Raw genomic sequence first — 20624 nt, forward strand, 5'->3', positions numbered from 1 at the left:
AATATTCTTACTCCAGTTCCTGCAAGAGATCAACCGAACAGTACAAACTTCACAGAAAACATTAGTGCAGTGGAACTGGTGCCATCCAACAGGAAACCAAAAAAAGTCAGTTGTGTCAATGCAGAAAGACCTATTCTCTATGTAATGACACTTCTCTCAGTGTCTCCCTCACTGTTCTGCAAGCCTAGGGAGAACCAACATAAAAATGTGGCAAGCAGAATATAAAAAATAACAACGGCTCTTATACATTCCTTCAATTTTTGTAAAGAACCATTTGCCAGGATTTAACAGATTGCTGCTGATGGCCGCACACAAGCAAGCAGCACGCAGCAAGGACATACGCTAGATTCACCGCAACATGGAAATGGGACCGCTGCTAAGCCATAACCAGGAAAAGGTCCCTTAGCTCCTTGTTACGTACCTCGTGACTTGCAATGACCAGAATTCTTCAAAAGGTTTCCATCCATTTAAAATATATAATCAAAGTGATGAATAATTGCATTTTTCCAGAAGGAAGACAATATATTTATATAAAATGTCCACACGAAACCAGATATTGAACTAGATGAAAGTATTTCTGCAACAAAGTGAGAGCTTCCACTAAAAAAAATTGTAATTACTGTGTAACACACCTAATGCTTAAACTATTAAGACAGCGCCATTTATATCATAACTTTGGGACAAAGACTGAAGTATTCAACAGGTAGACTCTGTGGGTTAAAAAATAAAAACATAAAAAGCACTACACAGCATGCTGAATTACAGGGGTAGACACTTCAGCTGTGCCAAAGAGTCTCTCTGAACTGTCTAGTATTAAAGCTTATACTACTCTATCTGACAGTGCACATGACAACATCAACAGGTAATTATTGGGATATACAGCTGAGAAGAATCTCTCGTTTTTTGTTATGTGTTTGTATGTAAATTGGCTTTTGAGGAGTTGCTTCTGTCAGCTTCTACGCTCAGGAGACATGATGCTGCCACCTGACTCCAAGTAGGGACATTAGGGTTAATGAATTAAGCTTTTAATTAAGCTTTCTTACACATACCTCCCAGACTACTCAATCCAATTTTCCTCTTTTTCTTCATCCAGTAAAATAGAACTAAAACCAGAATGCAAATCAATTTGGTCTCGTCATTAACTTTGTGGCAACAAGCCTTTGAAAAAGTTTATGTATTATTACATCATCCCCTGTGAACTTCTCAATACTGCTGTAGCCATAGGATGTCAAGAAAAGGCACCAAGAAAACTTCTCCCATGCAGTGATTAGTACCAGTTAAAGTGGTCAGGAAAAAAAAAAAAGATGTGAGAGTCGGTTGCACTGTGAAGAAAGGGAAGACACAGAAGAAGCAGGAAACCTTACATTTATATCGCATACTTCATAATTGCATTGAAGGTGGCATTTAATTATGCTATTGACTTTTGCTATTTCATTATTCTCTTGGGGGTGGGAGGGAGATGATGCAATTACTGCAGTAGCAAAAGTTTCCACTGTTGTGTTCGAAAGCTTCCAAATCCATGAAGGAAACCGGATCATGTTTTCCACCAAATCAAGTTTCTAATCTTTACATAGTACCCAAATTGCTCATATTATTTATGTCTCCAGAGTATGAAAACTAAGTTACCACTTTATCATCAGTCATATCACATTTAAAAAGGTGCTAACATTTTACATTTGAAATTAAACAACTAATTAATTTCACATATTTTAATTTGATAACTTAATTTTGTCTTCTCTCTGATTTTCCTGACCAAACAATTCACTCCTGTCTTGAGAGAATTAATCAATTCCCTCACTTCAGTTAAAAAGCAAATAGAATTTTCTAAAGGTTTACCTTATTTTTAATTTTTTAAAAAATAAAGAATTTTTTTTTAATGCCAACATCCGTTCTATGCCTTAGCAATAATTTCTGTTATTAAACTGGAATTCAACCTTGATGAAAGAGGACTCCATGAAAATAACTGGTTTAAGACCTACAAATAATTTTGTTTGAATTAAAGGTAGTTCTGAACTTTAACTAGACTTCTAAAGTATATTTATAATACTTTGGAAGCTTTTGCTTTGCTGGTAACAATATTGCCCACCCAGCCTAGACAAGACAGACCCAAACAAACATTTTTCCTAACAAACTCAATGGGATCCACTCCCGTCCCAGCTCTCAAAACAATGTCCCATAGTTTTCTTGACCACCGCTGCCCAGAAATACAGGGAAGACACAAAACCCCAGAGACATGTCAAAGCAGTCTTACGTTACTTCCTTGCAACTTTGTTGGTACATCTGCTCTTTAAGACAAGGGGTAATGGTTTTAAACTAAAAGAGGGTAGATTCAGACTAGATATAAGGAAGAAATTTTTTACGATGAGTGTGGTGAGACCCTGGAGCAGGTTGCTCAGAGAGGTGGTAGATGCCCCATCCTGGAAACATTCAAGGTCAGGTTGGACGGGGCTCTGAGCAACCTGATCTGGTTGAAGGTGTCCCTGCTTATTGCAGGGGCATTGGACTAGACGATCTCTAAAGGTCCCTTCCAACCCAAACCATTCTATGATTCTATACTATGATTCTATGATTTTTCCATGCCTGCTTTCTGCTCCTCTCTGTGGCTCTAAGGCATGTCAAGCCAGTACAGCCTCAGGCCATGGCGTTTCCTGGGGTCTGACACCATGGGTGCCGCCTGCTTGCTCCATCTGGGGAGGCAGAAGGAAACTTTGCCCGTTCCACTTGCCACCTCAGCCTCCAGAGCTGCAGCTCGAGACAAATGTCCAGGGACAAACTCCTGTTTGTCCAACAGAGCTCCTGCTAGCGCAAGAAACTTTAGCCTCTCTCACATGGATGCCATTGCAACAAAGCCTATCCTTCCCTTCAACATTTGTCCATCTGCATCAGATTAAAGGAAAATGATTGAAAGTAACTAGTTCTGAAAAGGTTTTAATAAAATAGTAAAGGAATCCATGTAAAGGAACATGTGATTCTTTACACACATGTAGCACATGTAGCAGCACATGACAGCTGCAAGAGACAACATCATTTTTGCATAACAGAATTAATATATCCCGTCAGCATTTAAAGCAGATAATACATTAGACCTGGTAGTTTCAAATATTGCATTTGTATGATATTTAATGACTATTTGTACTGGCAAGCAAGTCTCACTGCCTTTCCACATATCGGTAAGCATACTACCCATTTTCCTGAAGTATTAATGTATGGATAACTGATCTCTTATGCAAAGCTGAAATAGGATTTAATGAACCTCCATTACTCAAGCTGCACATTTTCCTAAAAATGAAAAATGCCATGTACAATGTATTTTCCTGCATGTGAATAAGCCCATTAATATAGATTTCTGAACAGAGTGTTTCTGCTCAGCAATTTTTGCCCTTTGGGAGGGGGAAGGGAAAAGAGAAGGGAGCAGACACTTCTTCTCACTCCCCCACATCATCTCCATAAAGGAACTGGATCAGCTTTGTTAATACTTTGGTTTCAAAGGTCTTCTTGGAACATAGGCACAATTGCCTTCTGACAAATGTTTATTAAAACTTAGCTGCAAGCAGTTAAATCTGTTTTACTATATTCTTCCCTTTCTTTGATAGGAAATGATAACAGAGAAAGCAATCAAAGCAGTACAAATTTGGAAATATCGAGAATTGCTGTTAGTTTGACATCTTGTTTGCCTCTTTTAACAATTCCTCTCCCCGAAGCAGCCCATGCTAGGAATTAAATCTGTACATACTAACAAGACATACTAATCTCCAGTCAGATTCTTAAATGCAAATTCTTTTTCTTTACCAGCAATATGTAAGCACCAGTAAAATTACCATTTAGATGTACAAAAAGCTGATTTGCAGCCTCAGTCAAGTATCTGAAATGCAACTTTGTGTGCTACTGCAGTTTTAGGACAGCTAGTCCTCAAACTCTATTTTGTTTAGGAAAAAAGTATTAGAACAGCTTTTCGCTATATGTCATGTTTATAAAGGATGAAAAAGGAAGTTTACCTTTTATCATGTTCTCTGTAAATACATCATTACAGTAAGTTATTATATGCGCCTCAGAGAAACAAGTTTTTTCTTTTCCAGCAACTAACTAGGTTTAGAAACTTGAACGCCAAAAACATATTTTTAGTTTTCCTAGTATTATTTTACAAAAATTCTAAAATTGCCGTACTTCTCTCTACTTAAAAGTGTGTTAAGCAAGCCTGTCTCTCCACTGTATTTCTTGGAATTTCCCATTAGTTCTACCCTCTCCTACCTTTCCTTCTCAATTTCCACTTGTACGGCTGGACTGCTGTTATTACTCTTCAAAATGGGTCCACTGGGCTTCAGATTCTCGGTGGAAATTATCCTTGAGTTTTCTTCAAAACTTTCATTTACTCAGAAGCTGCCAGGAGAACTCTGTTGCTTTCCCTTTTACTACTCAGACAATTAATAGATACTGATGCCAGAATCAGGAACAATTGCAGACATACTTCATACCCAATTTCTCAATAATAAGGCTGTATGAAAACTATCATTTTATCTGATAAACTCTCCTGCTCAGCTGTAGTCCTGAATCAGGTAATGTAAATTTTTTGAGAGCTTTGCTGTTGCACTGCACAAGCCCAATACCTTAAGAGGAAAAAAAAAAACCTAATCCAAAAATAAACGAACAACCTCCCGCCCTTCCCCCCAAAACCCCCAAACATCTCACACACTTTCCATGACTTCCCAAATGCAGAGAGTATAATCTATTCATCCCCAACAGCTCACTGGTCAAAAGACATACATGAGCACCACTGAGATGAGGTTCAAGTCCTTGGTCTGAATATGGTTTTGGCCTCCTGCTTTCAAAATAACCTCTCTAAACAATAGAGTACTGCCTATTTCAGAAAGCCAGGTGGCATTGTTCTCTCCCAAGAATGGACCTGAGTTTTCTTGGGAAAAAGACAAAAAAAATTCAAATGCTTTAGAATCAATAGCTCCTCCCCGTCCAAAAAAAAAAAAAAAAAAAAAAAAGTTTTGTTAGAATGATACAAGAAGTGACATTTTCAAATGAAAAAATCTTTTGTTAGAAAGTAGGAGTAGGTTTCCAAGTGGGACTATTTGGTATATCTGAGGCAACATGCTGGGGCCACAGCTTCTAGTTTAACAGAAACAACCCTATCCATTAACACTGAAATCAGAGACAAGGCTATGAATTTTATAGAATAACGATCACTCAAAGAATGTTGCAAAAAGCCAACTCTGCTCACTGGAAATGTAACTAGTAGTCAGGGAGCTTGCTCTGCAGGACAGTTATATGTTTCATAGTACAGGCTAACAGCTTCTTTTGACAACTTTATCATTATTAGACTACCCAGTCAATCACATCGTTGTCCAACAGTGCAAAGCTCTGGTAACTTGGCTGATCATGGCAGGGGAATACGCAAGATGTTGAAATGGGGTTTCTCTATTCCTAAGTCACAGCAGCAAGAGTTGATGCCCTACAGCACACCGTATACAGTAACATGAAGATCAGAGCCTCCAAGACGGGATGATCGTAGCCAACCCACAAGCCTGTGCTTCCTCCCACCGTGTCACCAAACCTTCCGACTTCATCCAACATTGCAACACTCTTTCAAATCACAACTCAAGGGACTGCAGATTTACATATTTTTCAAATATTTATAGGCTGTATGCAGTAGAAAACCAGCAGGCCCCCCCTGCCTTTCAAAGCTCCGCACACCGACCATCAGAACACATCTTGGGTATCCAAACTACTTCAGCTGACTTGAACTCCATCCTCCCTTCCCAAATTGTTTAACTGACATAGAAACTATGCATGACCCTCAGAACAAGGATTAAGATCACATGATAAAACCAACAGTTACCACATATTCTTTCTTTTTTTTTTTTTTAATAGTGCACTACCTGAAACTCTGCCATCATTGCTTTACACATTTCAGAATTCTTCTCCTACAAAAAAGTTGTATTTCTTGAAAACAAAAAAAAAAAACAAGTTGTACTTAGACAGTCAGGAGAAAAGCGTAATAATGCCACCACAATTTTCTCAAGAAGACACCAACAGCTAACTGAGGTTCTGTGCTTTAAAAGTCATCCTTTCTACCAGAAGTTGGCTGTATGTCCAATGTATACGCATGTGGGGGAAGAACCTGCTTAAAAATCATGAACTCAGCAGAAACTGCAAATAAATAATCTAATTTCTAAATTCCTCATATCTAACAGCCTAATTTCTACTTAGGATCTAAAGATACCGTTCAGAACAACAAATCACAAAATTTTATTTTGGTTTTCTCGTCAGCAAGTATCATCCTGTGAACAGATATAGAAGGCCTGATTTTGTGAAGTATCCAACAATTTAAGTGGTCCTTGATGCAGAAGCAGCTGGAACATACTGCTTCTGTGAAATGCTGATCTCTTTCACCACTCATGAAAACAAAATAGTGATACTCATTACTTCATTACTCACTATTTTTGTAGACCCATCCCATATGAAAAAGAGTAAGCTGTTATAAAAAACAATTTAGATGTAGAATGATATCTTGAAAAGCTCTGTTTAGTAATCTGCTTCCCTCTTCCTCTCAAAAGTCTAAATCAAAAGTAACAATTAAATAAAACCCAGAAAGATTTTGTAAACAGATTGCGACAAAGAAGAAAAATTCTTACCTTGAAGCATCAAAGCTGTCATAGGATCCAACTGTGTAGTGTCTAAACAGTTTCTTTGTTCTATCTGTTCGTGTTTCTGCACAAAGAAAAGAGAACTTTTAATAATACTCTTGTGTTTCTTAATCAAGTGCTGTTTTAATTTGCAATTTCAAAGCGGATTTTCTGCTATACATCAATAAAAGAAAACTTACAGTACTTCACAGAGTCACAGAATGGTTGAGGTCAGAAGGGACCTCTGGAGATCATCTTGTCCAACCCCTCTGTTTAAGCAGGGCCACCTACATCCAGTTCCCCAGGACTGGATCCAGATAGCTTTTGAATATCCCTAAGGAGGGAGACTCCACGACCTCTCTGGGCTACCTATTCCAGTGTTCAGTCACCCTCACACTAAAAAACTATTTCCTTATGTTCCCTCACAGTGAATTAACATGGTTTCAAGGTGTTTTGAAAAAAATTTTTACTTTGGAGTTGAGACATTCTTTTATCATATCATACACATTAAGTGAATAAGGAGAACTTCTTGTAGATCATGTATCATATCATTCATAAGTTTTAAGGTTCCACCCACATTCTTAGTGGCAAAACCTTTCAAGTCCAATCTTTGGTTCTTCTATAGCTTGGACTAAAAGGCAAAATACAAGAAGAAAGAAAGAAGAAAAACCAGGAACACATTTCAGAAAGGTTGGAAAAATAGCCAAAAGTATGCAAAACAGTATTTTTTGTTTAAACACACACACACGTGTGCATGAAACTAGAACTATTTCTATAATTTTATTAGGCATATGGAGAATGGGGTAGGGGGAAAAGTAGCTGCCCACATTCATCGCCATCTATCAAATCTCACAGGAAATAGTGCTATAAAACTTGTACTACCATTATATAGCAAAAGCAAACAATCCAAACAACTGGGGGATATGGGGTGATGCAAAAAACAAAGAAACCCCATATTTGGGAAACATGAAGAACAAAGGAATAAGATATAACAATATATCTACTAAAAAAGGCATTTAAAACCTCAAATACATTAAAATTTTATACTTATGCCTTTTCTTAAGAAAAAACATCCATCCCACTGAAGCAGTTCCCACATTTACTGGCTGCAGCATTAAATCAACCTCTAGGCCTATGAACATTATATTCACAGGTATTTCTACAATTCACCAACATTAACACTGGTTTACTATGGGTATAACAGTTCAAGTACTTAGTTTAGAACCCCATCTATAGAACGACAGACAACAGAGCTAAACATCTCTCCTCCTCTAGGATCGGAAAGATGCGCTCTCATTTATTGCTTTCAATGGGTACCTACAGGAGCACCAATAAACCAAGCATGTGGGAAAGATGCAGAAGCTACTCCAGTATTTGGTTGCTTCAGTTTGCATAAGAGCATAATCTAAAAGGCTTTCACTGAAAGGCTATCACTATATGTGTGTGTGTATATATATATAAAAAAATATTACACTTCTAGGGAAGGACAAAAGGATTGTAGAGGAGGCAGGTAATTCATTGTCACATTCGTCTTCAGAATGACAGGAAAACACACAGAAGCTTACTTCCAAAGAGGCATTCAAATAAAGTAAAACTTTATCAAAAAAGAAAATAAGGAACTTTCTTTGGTAGCTTTATTACAATAATTGTTGTTCAAATGTATCAATTTTCTGAGCCTTACTCAGCCTTTACCACCATAATATTTTAGTGTATTCATTTTCCTCAGATAAGTATCTTTAGTGCAGCCCCTTTTTATATGGCTTCTTCATTCAAGGGAAAATACTTATGCAGAAACTGTAGTTTTCAAGACAGGAAAAAGTCTTGCGTAAATACAGCTTGGTCCTCAAATGCAATCACATTAAATTAGGCTAACAGACATCAAAAATCAAATTGAAATGTTTCTGGTTTAGCTTGTGACCATGAAATTCTCATTTGTATGGCTGAGGAATTTTTCATTGAAGGACAGCCTGACTCCATCCAAACAGATTTTATTACTTCTCCAAGCTAGACATAGCCCTCAAGGTACACCATCTCTATGTCACAACTTTTAAGGATGTTAAAAATTACTGTGAGAGGTAGTGCTGTCAGAAGACCAAGTGCTAGTCTGCAGAGAGAAAAAATACATCAGGCAGGATGACAGGCTTTAAACACGGCCAAGGAGCACACTGCAGAAGAAAGTACTGGGAGGCAGACTTCGGGAAGAAGGGTTGACAAAATGCTTCTTTCCTTGCTTTAACCAGTACAGCTGACACATAACTGGATCGTGCCCCCATTTGGAGACATAAATACAAATACATACATAATACAGAGGAATTACGGCTGAAAATATACACGCAGGTTGCAGCTGGCTAAAAAAGTAAGCAAGTTATTTCTTCATAGCTGCGCACCAATTTGCAAGATACAAGAAAAGCAGTACTAAGAAAAAACAGAAATATATACATTTATATAAACTTTTGTGGAGACTAGCCAGCCTCCTTCCTACAGGATGGCCAAAGAGGGAGAAAATCCCTATTATAATATGAATCCTACTTGATAGTTTTGCATAGGCTTATTTTGTCCCTTTGTCATTCATCTACAACCTGTATTTTCTACCAAAGAGGCCTTACCTTTACCCCAGGTTCCAGCTCGTACTGCCTTACCCCCCTGCCTTTCTGGAACACCCAAAAAGGACACAACTTGCTCCACGACTCACCTAGCACCTACCTAGACACAACCAAAGCTCAGCCAGCCAGCACGTTAGCTGCAGGGCTGGAGGACAACACGCTGCCTCCCACGGAATAAGAGCTGTAAGTGTAGTGAGCAGCAATGGCACCCAAGGCTACATGACAGCTGCTCTAAGAGATTTGGCTTTGAAGTAGCTCACTGTATGAGTGTACCTCTTAATGTGCTGTAAGGGGTTCAGTGAATTTTATGGGTCATGCCTTTGTTGCTAAGTTTACAACTTTACCTTCAAAATCCAATGCCCCGCTGTGATGTGGAATAAAGTGACCTGCATGAATTGCAGTCTATTCCCCATCGAGCAACATTCTTTTTCACACTATCCTAAGAATCAGATTAACATCAAGAGACATAATCAGAAGAAACACAGAAAAAACATAAACCTGGATTCCACTTAGAGTTTACCACTGGCCTGTTTTCAGAAGTCTTATAAATAAAAGAACAAAGTATGATGAGGAATATTTTGGAAATCTTAAAGCCACTGCTTGAGCCTTAAGGAGCCAGATGTTTCTTCTGCAGAAACTGTTTTCTATAGCATGATATTTCAGTGCTATTAACGAATACAAAGTGGGTGGGAGGAACGGAAAGGCGCAGTAAGACAGATAGCTTTGTTCAGCTACTTAGTATTGCAAAGCCAGCATTCTTCAGCTGCAGCTTGTATCTGCTCCCTGGCTCTCCCATCCTTCTACTTTCTCTACTTCTTCATGTGCAATCATATTCTCAGGGATTATTTGCGAAACCATTAGCCTTACAAATCCCTGAACTCAAGGCTAAGTGGTATGTTTCCCAGGCTGCTGTGTAAATTCTTTAATTACCCTCTTTCCTTAACCTCTGACTCAGATTCCAGTCTGTCCTATTACACAGCATAAGTACAGACATCCAAAAGGGGGGGAGGATCAGGAATCTGCCATCATAATGAACTGGATACTGAAAAAAAAAAAGAACAAAAAAAAAACGGTTCCATTCTCTAATTTGACTATAGAATACAAAGAACCTATAGGCAATTGTTTAACAAATGCTTTTCTGAATTCAAGCCATATATAGCATAATAGCACTATTATAGGTATAATAGCACCAAGGGGTTAGTTCCAAGTTTCACTGGATTTTTACCCATTCTTATGTCCCCAGGCTTTCTGAAGATCAGTCTGAAGACTTTTAATCAGAGTGCTTTGGAGCAAGTTAGGACCACCTAAGACTAATAACCCTATCATCATTTATGAAGTCTTTACCTGTGGAATCCTTTGAGGATTTCTTTTTAAACTTGGTTGCAGACAGATTAGAAAGACTAGCAAGAAGATACAGACAAGAAGGTCTAGAAAAACATTATTTAGCGGTGTATACGTTACTGCATTATTACTGAGAACATCTATCACCACAGATGAAAAGTCATTGCATCAAATTGGATCAGTTCAAAAGGAGGTTATTCTAGGAGGTAGAACAAAACACCAGTGTTTGCGAAACTATTATAGTTTCCTTTACATTGACAGAAAAAAGGAACATTGGTATATAATTTGAAATTTCTAGATTTCTTGAGAAGCCCATATTTTACTAGAGTTACTCCATTGTATTTTTTCCTAATATCTATAGTTGGTTAGAAGACTTTCTCTCTGCAGGCCTTCATCCATCTCTAGGTTACAGCAGCGGGACATACCTGGGCATGAGGCATCAGGATAAAGGTCATAGCTAACAACTCAGTTCTCTCAGTACTGCACTGCTGTTCAAAGAGTAAAAACCATTTATGTGAAAAGGAAGGCTCCCTCTACAGCTACTGAAACTATTTTCCATAAGAACACATCACCATAAAGCTCCCCACTTTCTGCTAAAAAAGAAAACAGCAAAAAAACCCACCAAAACCACCTAAAAAGTTTTATTCACATCAATTAATATGCCATCTAGGAGCAATATGAGTCCTACTGTGATGAGAGCCATAGAAAAGTCTGCAAGAAACAAAAAAATGTGGCAAGTTTTTTCCTGGTCCGTTCTCCACTGAAGCCAATGGAGTTCAGTAAAAATAAGCTATTTGCACTGTGCAATAGTGGTAATACAAATAATAAAGCCCTAGCTATTTCTTTATTAGAATCATTTATTGTTGCAGACATTTCAGTAAGCAACAGACTCAAACGCTGCCATTCCAGAATGTAATTTATAGGGTTTGAAGAAAGGTGAACATTGAGAAGATGCAAGTGAAAACATTTTCTCCTTTTCTTCTTCCACCTTAGGAGGAGTGATGGCTTTTCTCAACCGAGAAATATGCATATGACTTCCCTGTAGCTTCACTGTGTTCATCTCATAGCTGACCACAGGACTCCAACAGCGCCTGCTGACATTATCAAAAGTGGAAAAATCACTGACATGAAAAGCAAGAAATAAAATTTGGACTCCAATCCACAAAGACAGATAACGCCATTCTCGCTCTATTTCTACAGTAATTACCATGTAACTATTGTAGGCATGTTAGAACAGACACCGATTACCACAATGACACTATTATTTGTAGTAGATTGTTTACATATTTGATATTGTTTGGAAAAGTAAAGAACTAGAGGGGAAAAATCCCAAAGCAACTGTCTTCATTCCTTTTATTCCTCCTCCTGCTCTTTGCAGGGTATTTCGGCGGCCGTGTTTCCTAGGAAACTGCGAGGGGTTGCTCTGCCAGTGGGTATGTTGTCAGACTGCTTGCCAGCACTCTGGGAAGGGTTTAGAGTGATCGACACATCTATAGGATGAACAAAGGAAATAAAAGTGTAACAGCCTAATTTATGTGTGATATTGGAGAGACAACACAGAGCAGCAGATAGCCTCCAAATATCACTGATTGTTAAAGGTAAAGGCAGGTTATACTGCTACTCCAACCTAGTTATCGCACTTGTTATGCTAGCAGAATTTAAGAAATGGTTTCAGTCTGTTCTAAGCCAATTTCCAGCACAAAGAAATAAGTTTGCACACTAGGATATGCTTTTTCTACCCAAACATAAATAAAAAAAAAAAAATCCAAAAGTCAGAGCCAGAGTCCTTCCCTTTGCTCTTCAGCCAGGCACAGTAAATTCAACAACTTAGCTCCACCCTAACACATGAAGCTTTTCTTTCTTCCCTCTTCCCCACTGACATCTCTGAGAGAGGTTTCACTAACGCAGTAGATAGTTACAGACATTCTTTGCTAAAAGAGCACAGCACTCTGCATAAGTCTGATGAAAGCAATACCCAACAGATGTCAGAGGCTAAGGCTTTCACTGTGCATCTTCTTCTCCTTCCTGTGGAAAATGCTTTCACAACTATTTATGTTGAGGGTCAGACCACAAGTTACTCAAAGCTAAGGAAAGCAGTCTAAAATTCTTTGTTACTACCAGGTACACAGATAATACATAAAGTTAATAAAAGTTCACAATTCAAGTGCACTTGTGCTAGCCATTATCTATACACTTATTTTGCAACAAGACAGTGCACCTATCTTATGAGCCTTTCCTAAAATTGATCCAATAGTATCACAAAAAATTTTGACCCTACAACAACAAAAAAAAAAAGTGGAGAAAAAGCATATGGGATTGAAAACATCACTAAGAAGAGCATCTATTTTTCTACCCCAAGTACATGCACATTCCAAATATTTGCCATACTAAATGATGCCAAATTATCTCTATCGTAGAGGAAGCAACAAGCAGAAAGAGATAGCAGGTTTGTTAGCAAAACCATGCCTCAAAAGAACTAACTTAAAGTGGATGTTCTTATCCTAAAACTTGTTTAACACCTGTTTTTCCCATCTATTAAATAAAGTAAGCACATCATTGCATCACGGGTCCATGCTTCTGTGGGATAACCAATACCAAATTATGAGCTATTTTATGTGACCAGATTAATGAAGACAGACATAACTTAAGTACCTGCTTGCTTCTCACAAAGGCCATAGACTACAAATTGCACCCACAGTGTTACTATCAAATCACAGCTAACTAAAGCTGTGTAAACCTTTGATTTAGATGCTGATGTAATACACAGTATATGTGAAACAATGCATTAAGGAAATAAATGTCACATTTAGCAAGCCAGAAGCATTTTGTCACTGAAAAGTCACCATATTCCTTCCTTGCTGTGTGTTGTAAGCATAGCCGTCATATTTTTACTGATTTAACTCGTTACTAGTTCAGTATGCATTTTGCTTTCAAGTAACAAGTGATTTTCTTGATAACAGACACACTATGAACTTTGCTCCAGAAAATAATCAAGTTAAAAGAAAAAAAAAAAAATCTTCATACCACATACTGTAAAGTCTCAATAAGCTTTTCAGTAAAACCTCTCTTTTCCTTATTCCCTTTCCTCCTTCGAAAATGAAGATTCATCAAAACTGGCGTTTTCCATGAAATACAGTACATTATAATTTTGATAAGTGAGAAGGTTTTTCAGGCCTATGATACAATAGTTTAACATAATATTTCATATTTCTTTATTTGAGCAGTCATTTGAGCCATAGAAAAGATTAAGTTCAGGGATCCTCCTCCAAATCAAGCCGAGTAGGATCTTGGATTCTAAACGTCTGTACAAAAAATGTAAAAATGAGATCAAGAAACATAAACAGAACAGTTTCTAACTATTTGATCATAGGATCTTCCTTTTTTAAGAACAGAAGTTGTTGCATTGAAAGGATCAGAGCATTAGTCCCTCCTATGTGCTGTCTTTAAAATCTGGACCAGGATTTCCCTCCCTCCCTCCTGAACATTAGTATGTATAATTTTGAAGCTGGAACGAATAAGGAATTTATAAGATTTGTAGGCAATACACGCAAGTACAGCCTGCTTCTGTAAAGGGGTATTGAAGCTCATAAAACTGAAATCTGCAGGCATGTACCACCCAAGAATTCAGAAGAAACTACGACTTTTTCATGTCTTTACAAATCTGAAGTAATAACATTGTCATTTCATTAGAAGGGATAAACTATGAGGATCAAGAAAAAAGAAACCTGTGATGAAGGCCTTATAAACTGTAAACTAATAAAAACCTTTAATTCATAATTCACTTTTCTTCTTTTTAAGCTTGTAGATAATTTTTTAAAATCCCAGTGTTCAGCTGATGTGGTGCTCTCAGCCAATTTTTCTTTCATTTGAAGCTGAGAAATGGCAAATTTTATGTGTTTTTTGAAGTTTTTCACATTTGAGAATAGGCATAAAAATGTCTCAAGGAGGACTCCTTGACTGGAATAGCAAATCCTTGGATGTCCCCCGCCTTTCTTTTTTTTTCCTTGCTAACTCCTATTTTTTAAAAAAGGAAGACTGATGTTGATCCCCTCCTGCATCCTTAGAGAAAGATTAGCTGGAATATAGTGAATTAGCTTACTCACAAAGGATGCTGAAATGGCTGATCAATGTAGCAAATCAGCAAGTTTGCAAGAGAAACCTTAATAACTGAAATATGCAAGTTAGATCTACTGGAGAGGGAGTTATGGAAGAATATTGTTTTCCCATGTCATTATTTTTCCCTTTAATTTATCAAAAAGCTCACTTATACCTGAAAAAAACAGCAAGCAGTTGTTGAAACATTTGCTTCTTATTCTCTAATACAGAACAAGGCTTACAGACCTGAATAGCGGGAAATCAGTATTCTTTTAACAATTTTACCAGCTATGTACACAATTCTGTTTCTGAAGTTTAAATCTGACTGGAAACTGCTTGTCTTTGCATCTTACAAAGAAGCAAAGTTATATGTGCATTAGAATCAAGGCAAATCTCTGAAGTAGATTTTATTTCAGAACTAGGTCTTCCCTGTGTTAGGCAAATTATTGCTAATCTGTCTGCAGAGCAGGCACAGCAGACAGAGTTTATTCTTGCACGGCTCTTCCCTCATTTGCAGAATATTTCCAAAACGCGGTAGTGATCACTTGATCTTTCCCTAAGAAGCTCTACTGTTGGGCTTCTGCAGGCCTTCATTCCCTCTGCCCCTCATTTATGACCCATCTGCAGCAGAATAGTTAATGAGCCAACTGCAGATGCTGCAAGGCAGCGTTGTGTCCATGGTCTCAGTTGAAACGGAGGATTAAATTACTCTGTCTGGAACAGACACAGATATAGGTCTGGGTGGTGTCATCAAAGGAAACCAGTTGGGAGAGGAAGTATTTTTTTCCCCTCTTTGCCCCAAGATTTATTAGGCTTTATAGACTTTGTTGCTTGTAAAGAGATGGATGTTGACCTGGGTTGGTAACAGACCTCAGAGATTCCAGCAACCAAGCATGGAGTTTGTCCATTTGCACGTTTCGATCCTTGCTGAAACATGCCGTTTTTACAAAACCAGGTCCAAAATAAAGCAACTTCAATGCACTTTGCTTAACCCTTTATTGCAGACTGGCAATATGCCGTGTATACTTTATAAAAAACAGTTCTCATTGTCGATTCCAAATTGATCCTGAACACGTAAATAAAGGCATCTTGTTTTTCCAATTTAGGTGGAACAAAGAAATCTTGATTTGTTGCCTGCTGGCAATATCATCTGTTGCAAATATTACTTATCCTGAAGGTCAGGATGGTTTGTTCAAATACAGAGCTCAGGTGGTGTGATGTTCCAGTTCTTTGGAACTATTTGTGGTACAAATGTTTGTAATCATAACACCTTATTTCATATTTTCCTTCTTTACTGCAAATATTCTAGTAAATGACTGCAGTGTTCTCACTGATAACAGCAGCATAATCCAAAATGATTATGCTGCATGCTTTGTTCCAGTATGCCTGTAACAAAGGGCAGGAGTCAGGTGAAACTTGGCTTAATAGTTTGCTTAATAGCAGGATTTTATTTTTCACACTCAGTAGATGCTAATTTTGCAGCCCCCAACTTGCAATGCTTCTACACATGCTTAACTTTATGCAAACACTAACTGCCAGTATTTCGGTAGATGTGTATTCCTGACTTAAAATGAATGACATCTGAGCAGCAAGGGTCATTTGAAGTCCCAAACCATTACACTGCAAACAGAGACAACACGACAACATCCTTACAGGTGGGAGCAAAGTTGAGATTTTGCAGGATTAATTGTTGGTATGCTAACACAATGTTCAATTTATCTATATTTCTACTTATGGCCCTAAAAGGAAAAAAAAAAAAAGAAAAAGAAAAAAAGGCAAACAAAATCAACTCCCCACCTCCCACAAGGAAGAAGCCTGCTTTAGCTCCACACCCAACCAAAAAACCCAAGGAAAAAATTACTTAAAAAGAAAAAACTAAAAAAAAAAAAAAAAAAAAAGGAAATCCGAGTAATATTTTAAAACTCGACATCTATCTCATTTATTAATTAAATACTATTTTTCTTAGAGTTACCACCGCTCTCTAAACTGCTAGCAGAATTTGTTGACTTCTGCTGAAGAGATGAAGTTCTGCAGCTGTAAGCCAACACAAAGCCACATGAAACTGGATCAGTGCAGTCAACCATTGGGAAGGTGCCAGATGCATCTCCACGGCAAGTTTCCTGCAAACATTCAACAAGTGACACTAAGTGCCACTTTCCCTATTGCAGGTATCCTCAGATGTCACAACAAGAACAACAACAAAACATCAGAACAGTCTTCTAATTTTGGTCAGTTCTAGTTATTAGAGTGCCAGCTTTGGTATTTATTTTCTGATGAGAAACGACACTACAGAAGCCATCTTAATCAATCATTTTCACGTGGTTATAAATCTGCCACAAGAACCTGAATAGAAATATTCATTTCAATATTATTATACAGAGTAGCAGATAACAATTTTCAGTGACTTTGTCCTATATTTAGGGAAACCCCGTTAGAAGTTTGTGAAGGAACTCTGCACTGGCTTGTGTGGCAGGAGCTGTGGTCTAGTCTGCATAACACAGATTATTCCTACCTGCGACACGTTTACAATCACACAAAGATAACCAGCTGCTTTCAAGAAGGTCATTCTGCACCCTAAGGTGGAAAGAAGAGATGGAGAACTATTTTGGGCTGGGTTAGGAAAAACAGGCCCTGAAAAGCCATTCTTCTATTCAATTTCAAAAATCATTAATTTTCATGTACAGCAAGTTTCAACAAGAGTTATTATGGACTTTTATCATCAATGGTGATACAAATGTTTCCTCTCAATTTCCTCCCTTACGGAAGCCTCATTCCAGTCTGAATCTTTGCCAGCTATATTCAGGATCAATGATCTGTCCAATTCTCTCACTTCAATAATAGATAAAATTTTGAATACATAAGAAGCCGTCATCTGCTGTGCGCAGGACATACGCGAGAAGTTCACGGAACCTCCCCATCTTTTTCACCATAACACTCCCTGACATGCACAGTGGTCTCAAACATCTTTTTGCCAGGTTCGCAGTTAGCTATCAAATCAAACTACACGTAGTTCTCCTCTTCCTGCCATCAAACTGGCCTCCGACTGCCCTGAGAGGCCAATGGGGACACCGGGAGAGGATTTTTAATACTTTCTGCTAGGTCAGCCATATGGAGAACTCCTTTGTCCTGTGCAGAACATACTGATTTCCCTTTCCTTTACCAAGAGGCAGCAAAGTCAATGAACTGGAGCACTCAGTTCTCTTGGAACATTTCAGACATTAGTAAAAATGTCTCAAAAAATAACTTTCTTGCTCTGTCCTGCATATATAGATTGCACTTTTTCTTGACCCTCTTCCCACATCTTGCCAAAGTTAGTCACCCTAATGTCATGTAAGGATAGTGTGACAGGTATTTAAAAGATTTTAAAATGAAGATGATTTCTAAGAACAAGACAACACTAAATACAAATCAAGCGAAAGCCAAAAATTTAAGTCTTCACTCAGTATCTTTTTCTTCCTCTGCTTTGACTCTGCATATGAGCTTCACAGTCTGAATTTCACTGTGGATAAAATATACCATTACCAAAACCCAACAGACATACAGAGGAATACCCTGCGACTTCTACTGTATGGACCTCAGAATAACTTATAATTTAATATTATTACTTCAGTCGGAGCAAACAAATAACTCAGATTAGCAGAGCAGAATGTTGCTAAGCAATGTCGTATCGGAGTTTACACAGGACTGGGGAGGGGAAGATTCGGGTGGAACAAGGAGATGCAGATGTGCATGGTTCCCTGTTCAACAGGAAGAACTCCTTCCTTGCCACACGACTGAGTGTGTCTAAAACACAAAGCTGTCACAACAGCAAAATTACTTAGGAACAGCACAACACTTTTTCGGAAACTGGAGTATAAAACTTTATCAACTGAACTTGTGATGCTTTATCTGAATACATAGATACAGCTATATGTAGATATTATCATAATATAAATAATACAATATACATTATATAATATATAAAAGATTAAAATAATATATATATATGGTTAAAGATACTTCATATTGACGGCTGTTAAGTAACACAAGTTTCAGAGTTAGGCCACAGGGTAATTAATTTTCAAAAAGTGAACAACTACCACATCTAAAATTGTAATTTGACCATTGGTTTGAAAGCCTATGGCTAGAGAACGTACACCGGTCTTCAAAATAGTTAGGATGACTGCAGTTTGAAAGCAGAAAAATCTGAAAATATTTTCTACTTTTTAAAAAGTATAGAAGGTACTTGTCCTTTCAGCATTGTGAAGACAGATAAGAGCAATTACTTTAAAAGAATGCATTTGAAAATCTATGATCTGTTGCAACCTTAAACACTCCTGGAAATGAGAATAAATTGCTGGGAATGCTGAGAATAAAGTTTTCCTAAGAAAGCACTGAAAACAAAATTATTAAAGAGATATTATATGTTAGGCAGTGCGTATTAAGAATGTACCAGATATTGAGAAAAACAACATAGTACTGTGCAAAGCTTTTAAAAGTACTCATATTTTCCAAGCATTTTTCTGACTGAGGTCACTACGCTCTTTATATAAAACTTTTCTGTTGCCCCCACCACCACTTCAAAAAACAGTCATTTTTCATTAAAGCTATACACAATACCTCCAAAATGAACTCTCTTCTTGGATCTTGACTTTTCAGCCATAGTTTCTAACCAGCTTACTTGAGTTTTGTATGCTTCTGCATCCTCACGAAGAAAAACATCCCAGCCATTTAATTTCAAAATGTACTATTTTAACTACATAAAAAAAGTTGAAGCTTCTCAAGAAATGTAGGATTTGACAACTGTTCTAAATTTTTATACAAAATGCTGCTGGAAACAATTCTTACTTTTTAGAGAACAGCAACAACAAAAATCCCAAATCAAGATGACCACAAACAAGAAGTCTTATTTTACACAAGTTATAGGCTGAGGCTCAAAGCCCACATCCTTTCAGTTCCACACTGTACCAAGAGATTTTTTTTTCCCTGCTGCAGGTTGCCATGGAAATGCATCAGTCACTAATCTAAATAAGTGCGGGTGAAGGACGCCTGAAAAACCTAGAGCAATTACGCATCCCATTAGGGGAAAAGAATATGATTCAACCCAGCTATTAGAAGTGTGGCACAGCTATCACTTCTATATATTGTTGTAGTGTTCTAAAAACAAAACTGCTTCTCCATTTTTTTTAAACCCACTGCCAATGAGGGGAAAAAAAAGAAAAAGCATTAAAAATACCTCTCACGTAACAAGCACACAATGAAGTCAGACCGTATCAGTTGCAAAACACAAGTGTAGTTAATAACACACACTTGTTTTGCAATGAAAATCCATTGTATGTGAAAAATTGTCTTTCCATTACTGGTCAAAGACACTTCACTTTAGTCATTTCGATGAGCAATAGAAAAGTGAATACTTTGATCTGTATTAAAGGGCTGATGATCCTTAAAAAAATTTGATGTAAATATAACGTCTGATTAACGTGTTACTAAACATCTATTTGTAACCACAGCATACATGTCAGGCACAGGTGGGTCTGTACTTACAAAGATAATTGCAATTCAGCACCCATACTAACTTGGTGTATATAGCATATATATATAGTATATAGCAGTACAGGCACCCATTCTTCTCTGTTTGTGCGCAAGTGCTTATAGCTCTGTTACATGGCACATACACATCTCCAGAGACCTCCTGTCAAAGTTTCACCTCTGTCACATAGCGTATACTTCTCATCTGGTTCACGTAGCAGGTCCACGAGCAGTTTGGGCTATATGTCACCTAGCTTTCTTGTCCTCCTGCTGCTTTGCACTTGACTTGTCTTGTCACATAGGAAAATACTGAATGATCTGGAGCAGGGACTGTGCTGTTGCATATGAAGAAATGTTTTGCCATAAAGGCAGAGAGTTATTTCAGACTATTTGAACTTAGTATTGCTGCCCAGTTATTTTTCCCCTTCCCTCACTCTTGAAGAAT

General features: G+C 37.6%; 1 protein-coding gene across 1 annotated transcript in view; it reads right to left on the bottom strand.

Annotated features, from left to right (window-relative positions):
• Positions 1–20624, bottom strand: part of SHANK2 (SH3 and multiple ankyrin repeat domains 2) — a 316058-nt gene that overhangs the window by 156202 nt on the left and 139232 nt on the right. Inside the window, exon 14 of the mRNA XM_075163387.1 lies at positions 6642–6717. Within this exon, the coding sequence (XP_075019488.1) occupies positions 6642–6717 (76 nt within the window). The remainder of the gene's footprint in view (positions 1–6641; positions 6718–20624) is intronic.

The sequence above is a fragment of the Calonectris borealis genome, chromosome 14, assembly GCF_964195595.1.
Source record: "Calonectris borealis chromosome 14, bCalBor7.hap1.2, whole genome shotgun sequence".
Taxonomy (NCBI): domain Eukaryota; kingdom Metazoa; phylum Chordata; class Aves; order Procellariiformes; family Procellariidae; genus Calonectris; species Calonectris borealis.